We start from the raw sequence: 15741 nt of genomic DNA, 5'->3' as shown, positions 1-15741 counted from the left end.
GTTTGAGCAAATGTATCTTGATTTAAATATGTTTAGACATTTGTATTGGAAAACAGAAGTAGTCAGATATTATTTTTGCAATACATGTGCCATTTATGGCATTAATATAAGATGTTCTGCTGATTTTCAACTTTTCTAAAAGGGTAAAATAAGAATTTATACCCCTTCCCTCCACACCCTTCCCCCCAAAATCACTTTATTTAATTAAAAAAAGGTACATCAAATAAAGTCTTTTATTTGGCAAATCTCCATACTTAAAAAAATCATCAATATCACTTGTTAGTTTCAAGTTGCATATTTACTCAAGAAAGAAGCACATTTCTTATTATCAATTAATTTAAGTGAGTTAATTACATGTTTCTATTTCACATAAGAAGTCTATAAAAACAGCTTTTTTTAAGAAACCACTGTTAATCTGTTTCTGACTTGTTTTTGTTTCTTAAAATAACAAATAACATCCCTTTAATACGTCCCTTTATTAATCAGGGGTTGCCACAGCGGAATGAACCGCCAACTTATAGAGCATGTTTTATGCAGCAGATCCCCTTCCAGCTGCAACCCATCTCTGGGAAACATCCATACACACTCATACACTATGGACAATTTAGCTTTTCCAATTCACCTCATACCGTATGTCTTTGGAGTGTGGGGGAAAGCGGAGCACCCGGAGGAAACCCACGCAAACGCGGGGAGAACATGCAAACTCCACACAGAAATGCCAACTGACCCAGCCAAGGCTCTAACCAGCGACCTTCTTGCTGTGAGACGACAGCACTACACTACCTACTGGACCACTGCGTCACCCCAAATAACATCCTTAAAGTGCAAATTACCATTTATATCAAATCAATATGAACTGAAATCATTCCAAACAATGATGATACATTGCATGAAAAAAAAAAGTGACAAATCACACTCATTTTTACAAAAGGTGCAAATATCAGTAACATCACAATGTTTGAACAAGAGTGCATTACAGGGGTAAATATTGTGCAAAATTTTAAAGAGCACCTCTTTACATTTTATTCGGAATACAAAATGTATATGGTAATGATAATGTTTTCCTCCATTGAATGAAACAATTATAGAACCCCAATAAAACTTTCCTCTAGGAGTAATTAGGCTTTGTGACCGGGACACTTGACAAATGAACTTATTATTGCATTCTTTACTAAGAATAGATTTTCCTCCTAGGCATAACTGTGACAACTGTTTGGAAATGATGCAATGTCAGACACAATGCACTCAGTGGAGCCAGTGACATCACTGTAAGGGGTGGGGTTAGGTGAGTTTATTAAAAGGCTTTACATGCAGCTCAGATTGCATCTGGACCAGGTCTGCATTCAGTGTTCAGTCCTTTACAAAAAATTAACCATCGTTTTACTACAGAAAAAATATTGTATATAACCATGTATTAAAACTTGTAGTAAAACAAGTTTACAATGATTTTGCTAAGCTAGTTTAAGTTGAATCATGCCAAACACACTATAAAAATGATTAATGCACTAAAAACATGGTAACTACTTGCAGCTAAATAAAACCATGGATGAACATGAAATCATCATTGCAGTGGAGGTGGGGGTGTGGGGAGGTTGTGAGGAAGTGATCAGGAAGATGCTGAAGGGTGGGGCTTTCCTTTTTCTATGTATTTTTTAATTTTTTTTATTATTATAACAAAATGAAACATTTACATTATATCACATTACATGCCAGGGAGCAAAACCAAAATTTATCTTTTAAACAGATTCACAGTTTCAGCTTCATATAAAGATTTAGAACTTCAAGAAAAATCTGAAAGAAAGGTTTACACTTACAAAATTTACACTTGTGAATAAAATGTTTGGCCAAAAATATAATAAGATTAAATAAATAAAAAGCATCTGGATGTTTATTCTGATGGTTATATCTTAAAATATCATTTTCATATTTTAACATAACATCAGGAATTATACCACTAAATATACTTAATACATTTTTGCAAAAATGTTTGGTATATTTGAATATTGTAGCAAAGCACGTCACTCACACTAGATCAGTGGTCACCAAACTTGTTCCTGGAGGGCCGGTGTCCTGCAGATTTTAGCTCCAACCCTAATCGAACACACCTGAACAAGCTAATCAAGGTCTTACTGGGTATACTTGAAACATCCAGGCAGGTGTGTTGAGGCAAGTTGGAGCTAAACCCTGCAGGGACCCCTGCACTAGATTAACATTTGAAGTAAATGTATTTCTTTCAAGTCCCAAACCACATTTGACAACATATTAAAAATAGACAAATAATATTTCTTATGAATAAATGTCTTAAATTAAAAATATTTTGACAAATAAATCATATTTACACTTATATTTACATATTCACTCACCTCAGAACTCCTAGTTCCCAAAAATCCCCAGGGGCATAGCTTTCCCAGTAGGCTCTATAAATTGATTCACCTACCTCAGATCACTCAGATAAATGTAAGTACATGTAAAGTGTAATGGCATCGGTTTCAAAGACCTTAGCAGTGATTATACGTCGACTGTCTAATAAAAAAAAATCTGTCGCCTTTTCACCAGTGACCTGTAGAGGGCAGCAGCGCACTAATCTTACGACATTCTACGAGCGCGAAGAAGAACATCATCTCCCGTGTAACATTACTGTGTACATAAGCATGGTATAGATTTTAGTTTTTTTTATTTCTTTTGCGCTAAAATGCCTTTAATATTGATGTGTGGATACCCGTGCAGTGGTAAAACCAGACGAGCACAGGAACTCAGAGACTACTTCACACAAAACACAGGAAGAAAGGTTCATATTGTTGGAGATGAAGATCAAGGAATTGACAAGAACTCTGTTTATGCAGGTGAGAAGCTTCTCGGAGTTCAGGCAGCAATATTTGAATATAATTTAAAGTCATATGTGTATCTCAGTACATTAATAAGCTCGTGGGCCCATTTTGCTTACAAACATATCTTTAGTTTTGCTTACAGTGGGCTGACATGGCAAAACTTTTACATTTTGCATTTGAGTATTTTCTTGAATTGTTTTTCAGACTCGCAGAAGGAGAAGAACCTGAGAGGAGCACTGAGAGCTGAAGTGGAGAGGTGATTTATCTGGTCATATCACATTCATAAATCTGATAAAAGTGTAGAAAAGAAATAGACTCAAACATAATGTCAGTGATAAAGAAGAATCAAGATTATTAAAATGGGTAAAATATTTGTAAAGTGTCATGTATTCATTTAGCTTTGACATCAACAGCTGCATCTCAATAAATAGAATAAAAAAATGTATTCATTTCAGTAATTCAATTCAAAAAGTGAAACTCAAATTACATAGGTTTATAATACTCATTAATATATTTCAAGTGTTTATTTGGTCACATTTTATTTTGATGGTGTGTTTGTTGGTTTTAAGTTACATTACATGCCAACTAATTCTCATTAGATTATACGTAAACTGTTAGCTCGGGGTTAGGGTTAGTATAAGCTGACATGTACTTGCAAAGTTTCTTATAGTCAGTTAAATGTTGGTTGAAGGAGCAAGATCAGTCTACTAATACTCAAATGGACCATCAAAATAAAGTGTTACCTTATTTATTTATCTATTTATTTTATTTTGATTAAAGATCATGAAAACTCATAAACAAATAATAATAAAAAAAATTTTGACAGAAATATTGGACTAATGAAATGTATGAACATGTAAAGCACTCAACACTTGGTAAAGTCTGTTTTATATTTGATTATTCGATTTAAAACGTCCCCATATTGGTTATAACTCTACTTTGACTATTCAGTCTGAAATCGCATGCAAATATTACTCAAAACAACATCAGCACTATTTAATTGACTGTGAACAATGATGTACTTTGATAGTCATTGTCTGCCAATATGACTTCAGCTACTTTAAATAAAAAATAATACTTTTCTGAAATTATATTATTAAAGAGAATATCCAAAATGTGAATATAAAACCAACTGTGGCATGGAGACGATCAGTCTGTGGCATTGCTGAGGTGTTATGAATCCCAGGTTGCTCTGATAGTGGTCTTCCACTTTTCTGTGTTGTTGGGTTTGGTGTCTCACATCTTCCTTTTCAAAAGATTCCATAGATTCTCTATGAGATTAAAGATGGGCAAGTTTGCTGATCAGTTAAACACAGGCAAACCATGGTCCTTATACCAAGACTTATATTATTTTTGGTAGTCTGGGAAGGTGTTAATCTTGCTGGAAAATCAAATCAGCATCTCCATAAAGCTGGTCAGAAGAGTGATGGGCTTAATCCCTTATTTATCGGGGCCCACCACAATGGAATGAACCGCCACCTATTATGTTTTATGCAGCGGATGCCCTTCCAGCTGCAACTCAGTATTGGGAAATGCACTCTCACATTTTCACACACATGCACACAATGGCCAATTTAATTCCATTTTGTATTTGATTTTTATTAAATTGAGCTATTATTTAAAACCTGTTTATTTATTTTTTGATTAAACGCAAGTATCACTATTACAGAGTCATGCATTTGTAATAATAATAATAATAATAATAATAATAATAATAATAAAAACAAATTAATAAAAGAAAAAGATCAGAAATAGAATCCTTAGTTCTTCAGCACAATTCCCACAATTTATGGACCTTAAAAAGATCCAAAACTTGAGCAAAATATCTTATTTTCATTTTTGGTTTCCAGTACAAATATCTGAACTTTTAAGGGTCACCTATTTTACCCCTTTTACAAGATGTAAGATGAGCCTTTGGCGTCTCCAGGATGTGTCTGTAAATTTCAGCTCAAAATATCCATCAGATTATTTATTATAGCCTCCAGAATCTGCCCATTTTGGTGTCTGATTGCAGTATAGCTTTTTTGGTAGCCTGTGGCTTTGCAACTAATGCAAATGAGCTGCTTCTCCCCGCCCACTGCTTCTACATGCGTGTCTGCTTCTTCTGCATTACATCAGATAAACAGCAGTCAGTGATAGAGACAGACTCAGATGAAGCTGAAATACAGCTCATTAGTCAAAAATATCAAGTATGTTTATTTAATGTATTTGTGGGGGAATTTATTCAAGCCCTTCTGAAATGATGAGTCTCACACATTTGCCATCTGCAGTACACAAACACACACACACACACATTAGCATTTACTGACACTATATGGCTGTGGGGATTACAGCGGTTAAAAATGTGCTATTTTACTGTCTTTATTTCAAACATGCTCTGTTTTAAAAATGTTTTAAACTTAAAATGTATGAAAATCACATAGAGTTGAAACAGAAATTTTAATCCCTGTTGATTTGCAAAAATGTTCTGTGGACGTGTATATATGTTATTTTAGAAATGTGGCACCTGTCAATTAATTCGGCGGGCGAGAAAACCACACTCCCATGTCAGGTTGCGGTGGGCCTTTAAATAGGATTTGAATCCTATTTTAACTTGAGGAAATTTAATAAAAGGTTTATATCATTGTTGGAGTTATATCATCCAATATGACAGTGGACACACTATGCCTGGACACAGTTCTGTCCAAACAGCTTACAAAAGATGATTTTCATCATAGGTGCCCTATAAATCTATGGTTGCTGGAGATGCAGAAAATTGAAGAAAATTAGAAATCTGTCTGCCTGTGGTATATGAACATTATTATCCAGTTAAATTAGCTTCTGGTCTTGTCATCAATATTAAAATATGTCTTATTTTATATAAGTTTTCAACATGACAGATTCTAAGAAAAGCTTTAAGGATGATTTGCAAAGAAAGTTTACGTGTCAACAGAACATGCTTTTAAAGGTCATATATGGGTGTATAATGAATTTAATAATACACTCTTATAGTTATAATTGTGCATTAATTGTAATTATGCACTTGCATTTTTAGAGCACTATGAGCCGTTTAAATGATTTCATTTTATATTCTCTCTCTTTGCACATAGGAAAGTCAATAAAGATGACATTGTGATTCTTGATTCCTTAAATTACATTAAAGGTAAGAATGACAACATCTGTGCTTTTGCTGTTTTGTTTATTTGTGTTTTAGAGCTCACCTTTAGAAGTTATTGTTCCTCGAAGTGAGATATTGAGATGATATACAGATCCTCAACAGCTGGCATTGCATGTGATTATATCCATCTGCTACTAAACTGATGATTCATTTGTGTTTTAATACCAGGCTACAGATATGAGCTGTTTTGTCTCATCAAACATACACAAACACCTCACTGCTTGGTACGTAAACCTTCAAAACGTGCCTGCAGAACATTTATGTTTATTTATTTCTTTCTTTTTTATATGTGGTGCTATAATTGTATAACTCCTGCAGGTGTACTCTTTGACGTCAGCTGACTTGAGCTCAGAATGGAATAAAGACAGAGAGGCAGATTCTCAGTACACTCAGGAAATGTAAGCATGTATTGTATTGTTTAAGTCAATGTTCTAAGTTTTGGGGTCAGGAACATTTTTTTAGAAAGTCATTGATACGTCTGATTATCAAGTAGGCCTTCAGTTTGTCTAATGTGTGACAAATGTGTGGTTTTGTATTCAGTTTTACAAAAACAAATCAATTTTGAGTAAATGATGTTTGTTTGAACTTTGTTTTCTGAAACAAATGTGTTTTCGGTAGCTTCCAAATAAAAAGCAGAACAACTGTTTTCAACATTGACAATAATAAGAAATGAAAATTTTTAAAGAAAATGTTGAAATATATTACAGAAGGAAGTTATTTAAAGTTTATAATATTACACATTCTTACTGTAATTTGTATTGTATGTGTGATCAAAAAAATCAGCCCTGTGTTATTTTAATATCACTGACACTTATAAAAAACACAGAATGTCAGTATTTATTATATAATTATTTTAGACTTTTATTTGTTAATACAAATTTATGTTTTTATCTTATTTAAGTTTGTCACATTTGCTTTATTTTATTATATTTATATTTTAAAACAACTGAATCAAAAATGAGGACTATTAACAACTAAATTAAATAAAAATGTAAAAGATTTCCATGCAATTTTATAGTCCTTATACATTTACAAATATTACCAATTAAAGTTTTGCATTTTAATTTCTTGTGTATTGGTAAGTGTTGAAACTAACATTAGTTAGTAATAGTAATAGAAGTACATTTATTGTTAATGTTACCTAATACTAGGAATGCTTCGATCAGGATTTTTGCAGCCGATACAGAATTTAGATTCCTTGTCATGGTAATCGCCCAATACCGAATTCCAGTTATGAGGCTTCAAGCTTTATGGTGCATTAAGCACATTTTCCCTCTAAGTATGAACCTTAAGGGCCTGATCACACCCAACGCGCCTTGACATACCAAAAATCTAAGGTGCACTGCCTTTTTTGTTGACAAGAAAAAAACAAGCGTGGTTCGCTTTTTATCTCCCTAGACACGATATTTAATAATATTTTGAAATTCAAGATTTGTGAACCATACAGCTCAGGATAACTCAAAACAGAAACCACAAGTCTCTCCTCCATCTTCAAAATTCTTCATAGTCATCTTAACAACACAAACACTGCAGTCACCTCAGCGGAAACCCCACCTCTGCTTTCATTTGATTAGAGAATGAACCACCATTTAGGTGTGAACATGTCATGGCCAGAAGCAGCTTTACAGAAAACAAAGCATTCATTTTATTTCGGCTTAGGCTATGTGTAATACACAGGAGTGCTTGTGCATCTTCCTCTGCTACACCTGTGATAGGTTCATGAAATCGGCCAGATTGGCTAGTACCGATCAAGTCATGAAATGTGATTATCGGCCGACAGCAATCTTCGGCTGATCAATTGGAGCATTTCCACCTAATACATTTCATATACTTCCCAAATTTTTAAGGGTGATTTGTTTCAGTTGATGATTCAAAAAAGTTCTAAAATAAAGCTTTGTATTATATTACCTTCATTAACATTTTTTTTCTGATTTTAAACAACAGCCTTGATGCGCTAATCCTGCGTTTTGAAGCCCCTGATTCAAGAAATAGATGGGATAGTCCCCTCTTTACTATTCAGCAAGACGACTCGCTTCCATTTGAAGCCATCTGTGATGCGCTATTTAAAAGAAAAGCACCACCACCTAATCAGTCCACGAAGAGCGTAAGCATGCTCAGAATCCATTAATAGCATTATCATGCATGTTTTGATTGCTCTTGGATGGATATTAAAATCTGTTTTCACTTTTTTCCAGCAACCACTCTCATCCACAAACTTTCTGTACGAGTTGGACAAAGTTACTCAAGATGTGCTAATGGTAGGATTTTCATTCTCTTCAGCTTTTGTGTTCTGTTAAAATAGGAAGCATTCAAAGACTTTTTAAGGTTCATTGCCCACAGGTTAGTGTTTATAGATTGCATCGTTACCGTCAGTATCAAAAGTAGGTGTTGTTTTTTATGTCTTAGGCTGTTCTTGAGTCACAGAAGACCAGCGTCCCCGGAGATCTCATTTCCATTCCTGGAGCCACAGAAAAGATATCCTTTATTTTTGCATCAGTCTGTGTGTGCATATATGTATATAAAAATGTTATAAATATACAGTCAGATACAAAAAAAAATGGGACATCAACATAAGCCAACTTTTTTGGCTCTATACACCAACAGAATGGATTTAAAATGAAACGAATAAGATTGGCCATGGAACAGTTGAGAAGCCAATTGTCCCATTACTTTTGGTCCCTTAACAAGCGTAAATACCCTCAAATTAAAGCTGACATTTTGCCGTTGAAGCACATCTTGTTCATTTTTATTTCAAATTTGACAATTGATACATTAGTTGTATTTTGAGTGAAATGTTTTTTTTCATCTTCTAATTAAACTACTCATGACATTCTTTAATTTAAATAGAAATGTTGTGAAAGAGCAAGTTTTTCATTAAATTAAAAGGTGCTATGTTATGTGCAACCTTCAAATGAAATTTTAATCTTAATATTGTTTGTAGTAATATATTATATATGTGCTATAAATATTTCTTGTTCTGACCAATTGTTATTTTCTGAAGAAACAAATGCTCCAAATGACAGTATTTTAGTTTAAATTTGGACAAGAGCTTAATGGATTTTTTATTTTTACTCAATCCATTACCAATAAGCCGATCATTTTCAACTAATTTCTCTTTTTTCCCATGGCTCCCATATAAAGTTATTGGTAAATTTACATTAATTAAAATATATATTTCTATATTTTTATGCTTCAATTAAAAAATATATATCTCTTTTTTCCCAGCTTGACAACAAAGTAGTATCCACAGTATTAAAAATAGTTTTAGCATTAAACCAAGATCAAGCCTAGCATTTTAATAAGCTCGATTGAAACATTTTCTGACAGAAAGTTGATCCGTTTAATGCTAATTGAAGATGTGTTGTAGTAATAAACTGAACCAGTTGGACGTATGTGCATGTAACGAATATGCAAACATCAAAGAATGTCATTTCATTCTGATGCAATTGCATTTTGCTGGCAATCCGAAACTGCTTTAGTGTTCAGACACATGGAGAGAAAGATTAGTGCAGGTGGCCATTTGAAAAAATAGCGTTCTTAAATATAAATAAATATTATTAGAAGTTAATTCATTCTTGTTCTTTAGTTGTCATAGCAAGGTCTTCAGCTTGGACTACCATTCAAAAAAATTTGGGTTTACAAGAAAAAAAACAAAGAACTGAGAAATATTTTGTACATTTATATATTTAGACATTTATTACTGTGATTGAAAAGTAACTGCATTGACAGATTCTGAACAAAGTCTTTTTTTTTTTTAATTTATTCAGAAGGTCTAAATCACTGTGTTAAGAGGGAAAATGCAGGAGAAATGGATAAATTGACACATGGACATTATCACAACAAAACCCAACCAACTGAAATAATTCTCAGGCTATAAAATGCAAGAGGCGAGTAATAAAAGCAAACAGAGGTGTACATCACCAATAAGCCAATAAGTAACCATAGAAATGGGAACAAACAAAAAAAGGAGTTAACTGTTGACAAAACAAGGTACAGACTTCGTTTTTTATTATTAACATGATAATTCAATCAGAAATATTTTGCATTAAGCAAAGTTACTCAACAATAAGGTCTGAACCAAATGTTCTTTGTTATATTTACTATTTTATATTATTTATGATTTCAGTTCACTGTAAATTATACATTTGCTCTATTTGAAATTTACCCACAACTCTGGAATGAGTCATATAGACAACAATGTTGTATACGTAAACGACTATAAGTCCTGAATTATGTGCCTTGCAAACAATAATGGTTTTGCTTTTGAAAGCTTGCTTTTTAAAACCTGTTTTCAAATGGCCCCCAAAACATCTTTGAAATGAACAGCCAAATTGCGTGAAGTTGTTTTTTTAAGATGTCTGAAAACCCTTAAATGTCCAAAGAGTGGAACATTTATGTATTCATTTATTAAATAAAAAAGAATTGTGTAGACTTTTTTCATTGTAAATGTCTACGCTGTCACTTAATGAAAAAGAGAAAAAAGCCCTGCATCACTATAAATGTTAAAGGGCCATGAAGCCCCTTGTTTCAGCAGGGTGTTTTCACACCTCTACTTTGGAAAAAGTCAGGAAGGTGGGCGTGTCCAGCCCTCTTTAGGGGGAAGTGTTGGAGGAGCTAAAGAGGGAGGGTCTGTAAATATTTGCATAAAAATGGGAGTGTCGATTTGGGCACACGCTGATTTTCAGTCAAAATGTACACAAGCTGCTTCCCAAATGGCACACTATACACTATGCACTCATGCACTATATACTTATGCACTTACACACTCAGCAGTATATGTATGTAGTGTCGTCCCAAATGGCACACTAATGTTTTTTTACTTAGCGGGAATTCAAACCGTTTCCCTAATGACGTTTGCCAAATCAGTGAAATAAACGACCGAATTATCAGATAATACCTGCCGTGAGTATTGCCGCATTCACCATCGGGAGGCGCTATAATCACTCTCGTAGGAGAATTTTGCTTTCACCATCCAAAATAAATAAAGTTATCCAACATGTGCGCCCGATAGCTCCGCCCTTTCCGCTATGTAAGCAATCCTGCGATTGTTGAGTGTGTGAAGTGTCCATCATTACACACTTCATTTTACCAGCTGAATGAGTGCATCATCCAGGTAATTAAAGTGCACTTACTTTTAGACTTTTCAGTGTGAACGCTCTACATACACTATTTATACTACAAAATGGGGTAGAATAGTGCATAAGTATGCGATTTGGGATGCAGCTATACACACAGGGGAGAAAGACTGTAACATTATTTACTTGGACATCAGTAATCGAATTATTTGCCAAATTATTAAATGGTGGACTTTAACTGCAGTTTGGCTCTTTCATTCAGGGGATTCATTCATGCCCTTGTGACAAACGAGGTATTTGATTCGAGGAACTGCTCTAAAAGCGTGTATTTTTAATGCAATTTTTTTTTTGTAAACATGTTTACACTCTGTGTAATAGTTAGTTCTATATGAACTAACTTTGCCATCTGAATAAACAAAGACCACTGGTCGCTCACTTACCAAATCTGTAGAGACAGGACAATCAACACCAACTAGAGCCGTGTCTTTATTAAGAGGAGATGAGTAGCAAATCCGGATCTCACCATTTGCAGATGAGAAAAGCTCTCGGGTAAACAATGTTCCTTAGACATGTATTGTTGTCAAGCGTCACGTGCACTGTAATCCACACATGAGTCCAGCTGCGCTCTCATAGAGAGAAAATAAAAACAAAACCTTCAAATTATAAAAGCAACACTGCACGCTTGGTTTGGCAACACAACGTGGCGTCTGTCTGCCGTCTAAACACGGTTACATTAATGAATATTAATGAAGTTGCACAATAGAGCGCGCTAATTTGTTTGAACCAAGTCTTACCCATGCATTAATGCAGCACACTCAGAGATGTAATAAGGCACTCTTAGGTACAGACGTCTAGTCTATGCGCTGAAATACACGCTAAGGTCTCATGGCCGTGACGCAGCTTCAAAAATTAGTTTCAAACCAGAAGTATGAATTTGCTCAAAATAACGCAAAAACAACCAATTTTTACTTTTTAGTGAAATAAATGTGTCCTGATAGTGTTTTTAGCAGTGTGGGACACATATACAACTGTCAACAGCTCAAAAAATGTGTTTAGGTGTTTCGTGACCCTTTGATGATCATTGAACTGACATGTTTGATTGCCACTGCAACATACACTGTTGTAACTGCTTATTTTCCTTAACCTTTTTCATACATTGAACTCACAAGAAGTCTTAACATGGTGGAGCTGAGGAAACTCAGACGTCAGTTCATCAGTTACACCAAGATGCACCCAACAGAGAACATTGGACAGATTGCCAATATGTTTGTGCAGTATCTTAATAAGAGCATGCATTAACAGGTGTTTTTCTTATTGTAATTCTTCAGGAAATATTTATTTTTTAAGTTGCATTTTAACAACATTTCAAGTGCAATAAAATGTCAATTCTTATCATGTCTTTTTATATCCACTGATGTATTTATACATTCACCCAACAATGAGATTTTACTCATTATTTACTCACTCTTAAGTGGTTTCAACCCTTTAAAACTTTCTTCATTTTCTTAAACACAGATGATGATAATTTAAACAATTCTGGAAAAAAATGCCCTGACAGTCAATGGCTACTGGTTTCCAACATTCTTCAAAATATATTTTGTTAAACAGAAGAAAGAAATTCAAAGAGGTTTGAAAACAACAGAGGAAGAGTGAATGATGACACAACAACTATCTCTTTAAGGAGTAATGGGCAAAGTATGTTGTGTTTTTTATCATGTAACAAAAGCTACTTTTCTTGATAAGGGCCTATAATGCCCATTGTTTACAAGATGCGAAACAATACTCTGATGTCCCTAGTGTGTCTATGTGAAGTTTCAGCTCAAAATACCCCACATATAATGTTTTGTTGCTATTTGAAGCTGCACCTTTTAGGCTTCGATCCTTATTGTGCCATTTTGGTGACTGTCACTTTAAATTTAAATGAGATTGCTGATATTATCTTACAGGAGTACTGTATTGAATTGTAAAATATATCAAAATAAACAGTAAAAATCAAATAATTTAAAACATTAAATCTACAGTCTGAAATTGGTTTAAATAGAATATTAATCAAATTTTTAGTGACTAATGTGTAAACTTTGTACTACCATATACTTTTAGAAATACAATAGGACATTTTATTTACAAATGCATACTTTGAAAGTAAATTATGAAAAAAAAATTGTAAAACTTACCTAATTTACCATAAAACTTTTAATTCGTTAAAGGTTACTATAAAAATACTATTGTAGATTATAATCATTTATAAAGTTTTGTGGTGCACAAAAGTGTTCTTGGAGCTTCATACGATTACAGTTGAACTGCTGAAGTCAAATGGAATGTTTTGACTATTTTCTTGATTCCTTTTCTGGACTTTGAACATCTTGGGACGATTGCTGTGGAGAATGAGAGAGCTTTATCTTAAATTGTGTTCTGAAGATAAAGGAAGATTTGGGGTATTAAGATGGCATAATGGTGAGTACTTAAAATCAGAGTTTACATTTTTTGATGAAATAACCCTTTAATGTGTTATCTATCAGCTTATACAAAGTTTTTGACACCTACACCACCTGACAATAGACTTGTCGATCCCAGTTGTAAGAGCAACAAATAATAACTTGACTTCTAGTTGATCATTAAAAAAGGTAGGCAAAAGGTAGATTTTTCAAATGAATGATCTGTTGAACTACATTCCAATCATTATAAATACTGCAGAAGACATATTGGAACCTGCATAGTCCCAACATTCTTACAGAAATCAGTCAAGTTTGGTGAAGGAAAAATCATGGTTCGGGGTTACATTCAGTATGGGGGGCTGTGCGAGAGATCTGCAGTGTGGATGGCACCATAATTTATTTAGAGGTTTGTTGTGCTGCTCTGGCTAAATTTTATTTTAAATGACCAAAATGTAACGTGATAATTGAAAATTACTGGAGGGGAAATAAATAATATATTTAAGATCTCTGAACATAACAGAAAATTAAACAATGATAAGGCAACAATAAGAGTGTATTTATAGTGGCAGAAATATATTTTTTGACAGGCCTTGTCAAAAGTGAGAGGGCACTTTCACTATAAAAAATAGCACCTAAATTATTTCATTTTTAACAATCAATTAAATTACACAGCGTTTTATATCAAAAGTTGATAATGATATAAAATATACTACATTTTGATGGTAAAATATAACCTTTTAAGCAATGGCTGTTATTTGTTTTAGTATTCAAACATTAAATAACAAATGCAGCAAGTGAAATAAAAACGAATATGAAACAACACATATATAGCAGGATATGAAGGACTATTATTATTAGCAAAATGCTGCTCTTTTATCTTTGTATTTTTATCATTTTATTTTTGTTATTTTAATTATTTTTTGTCTTAATACTTAACTAACAAGCTATAGATAAATCCCAGCTTGACGTTTTAGAAAATATTTTTGCGCAGCTGCCCAGTATATATTAAAGATCACCAAGAACAAAAAAAAACGAAAACACAGAAACATGTTACATGCCCCCATAAATGTCAAAATTATGTTTAACTGAATCACATAATGGCCCAAAGCTGAAATGATGAAAAAAGCTTATTTTATTTTTATAAAACATTTGTCAAAAGTTATTTTTTGAGTCAAAGCAATACCGTCATTTAAGAATCCATATTTATTTAATTAATTCATTAATTTGGCAAGTGCTTATATAGGCTATAATATAAATCATACAAGTACCTTGGACAGCTACAGTGCCACTCCGTAAAGCTTTCCAAAAACTATTAAAGAAAGTCTTTTTACCGAAGACATGGACGGCCAACATTACAACACGCCGTAACCGTCCTTTGTGGTCTCGCTGGTTTTAAATGAACAAGAAGTCTGGGCTTTGAATTAAAATGTGCAGTTAATTCCTCAATGTTCAAACAGTTGTTCTAAGTTTGTGTATTCCATGAATATAGCAATGTTGTGGAATTCGGACAATGATGATGTTAAGTGTGTCTTTATTCGCTTTACTCCATGCGCAGCAGGAAAAAAAGTCTTTCATCGGTTCATGTAGTCGCTGGTAAAGTTCTCTCCCGGATCTCTCCGAGTTTTGTGCTGTCAAAAACAGCGCTGCATGCAAGTTAACACAAACTCAGTCAGTCGAATTAAAGGTCTCATTGCCTAGGATTTTATTCAAATTAATCAAACTCTAGCCACAAATAAAACAAAAAGGCTAATTTATTATTTTAAGATTATAGATGCAGCATTAGTAATTATATTATAGATGGTTAATTGTATTTAAGTCAATAAAAAAGGCAAGGCAAGGCAAGTTTATTTATATGGCACATTTCATACACAGTGGCAATTCAAAGTGCTTTACATAAACAGGAATAAAAAAGACAAGTTTAGGAACATAAAATGCAGACAATAAAAATTATTAAAAACAGATAAAAACAAATTAAAATTAGTTAAAATAAGCTATAAAAGAATGAAAAAGAAAATGAAAAACAATAATGTGATCTGTCGGACGTAGCACAGTGCTTATACAGTAAAGGCACAGCTAAACAGATGTGTTTTCAGTCTTCATTTGAATGTGCCTAATGTTGGAGCACATCTGATCATTTCTGGAAGCTGATTCCAGCAGCGGGGGTCATAATGGCTGAAGGCAGATTCATCCTGCTTTGACTGAACTCTTGGAATTTCTATTTTATATGATCCTAAAGATCTGAGTGA

General features: G+C 33.5%; 2 protein-coding genes across 2 annotated transcripts in view; both read left to right on the top strand.

Annotated features, from left to right (window-relative positions):
- The window catches only part of znf592 (zinc finger protein 592), an 81213-nt gene that overhangs the window by 28423 nt on the left and 37049 nt on the right, over nucleotides 1–15741 (top strand). The gene's annotated exons all lie outside the window — the stretch shown is intronic.
- kti12 (KTI12 chromatin associated homolog) lies at nucleotides 2584–12452 on the top strand. Its single transcript, NM_001126418.1, has 9 exons — nucleotides 2584–2843; nucleotides 3033–3084; nucleotides 5918–5970; nucleotides 6154–6209; nucleotides 6304–6383; nucleotides 7930–8089; nucleotides 8181–8243; nucleotides 8392–8460; nucleotides 12216–12452. The coding sequence occupies exons 1-9, from the start codon at nucleotides 2693–2695 to the stop codon at nucleotides 12357–12359; spliced, it is 828 nt and encodes a 275-aa protein (NP_001119890.1). The 5' UTR covers nucleotides 2584–2692; the 3' UTR covers nucleotides 12360–12452.

The sequence above is a fragment of the Danio rerio genome, chromosome 18, assembly GCF_052040795.2.
Source record: "Danio rerio strain M-AB ecotype USA chromosome 18, GRCz13ab, whole genome shotgun sequence".
In the NCBI taxonomy this organism is placed as follows: Eukaryota; Metazoa; Chordata; class Actinopteri; order Cypriniformes; family Danionidae; genus Danio; species Danio rerio.
The sequence above is the reverse complement of the archived record's forward strand: the minus strand, read 5'-3'. Positions and strand labels throughout refer to the sequence as shown.

Coding starts and splice junctions, on each gene's coding strand:
- kti12 (NM_001126418.1), top strand. CDS start 2,693: ATGCCTTTAATATTGATGTGTGGATACCCGTGCAGTGGTAAAACCAGA. Junction 2,844..3,032: donor CAAGAACTCTGTTTATGCAG/GTGAGAAGCTTC, acceptor ATTGTTTTTCAG/ACTCGCAGAAGGAGAAGAAC. Junction 6,210..6,303: donor CACAAACACCTCACTGCTTG/GTACGTAAACCT, acceptor TAACTCCTGCAG/GTGTACTCTTTGACGTCAGC.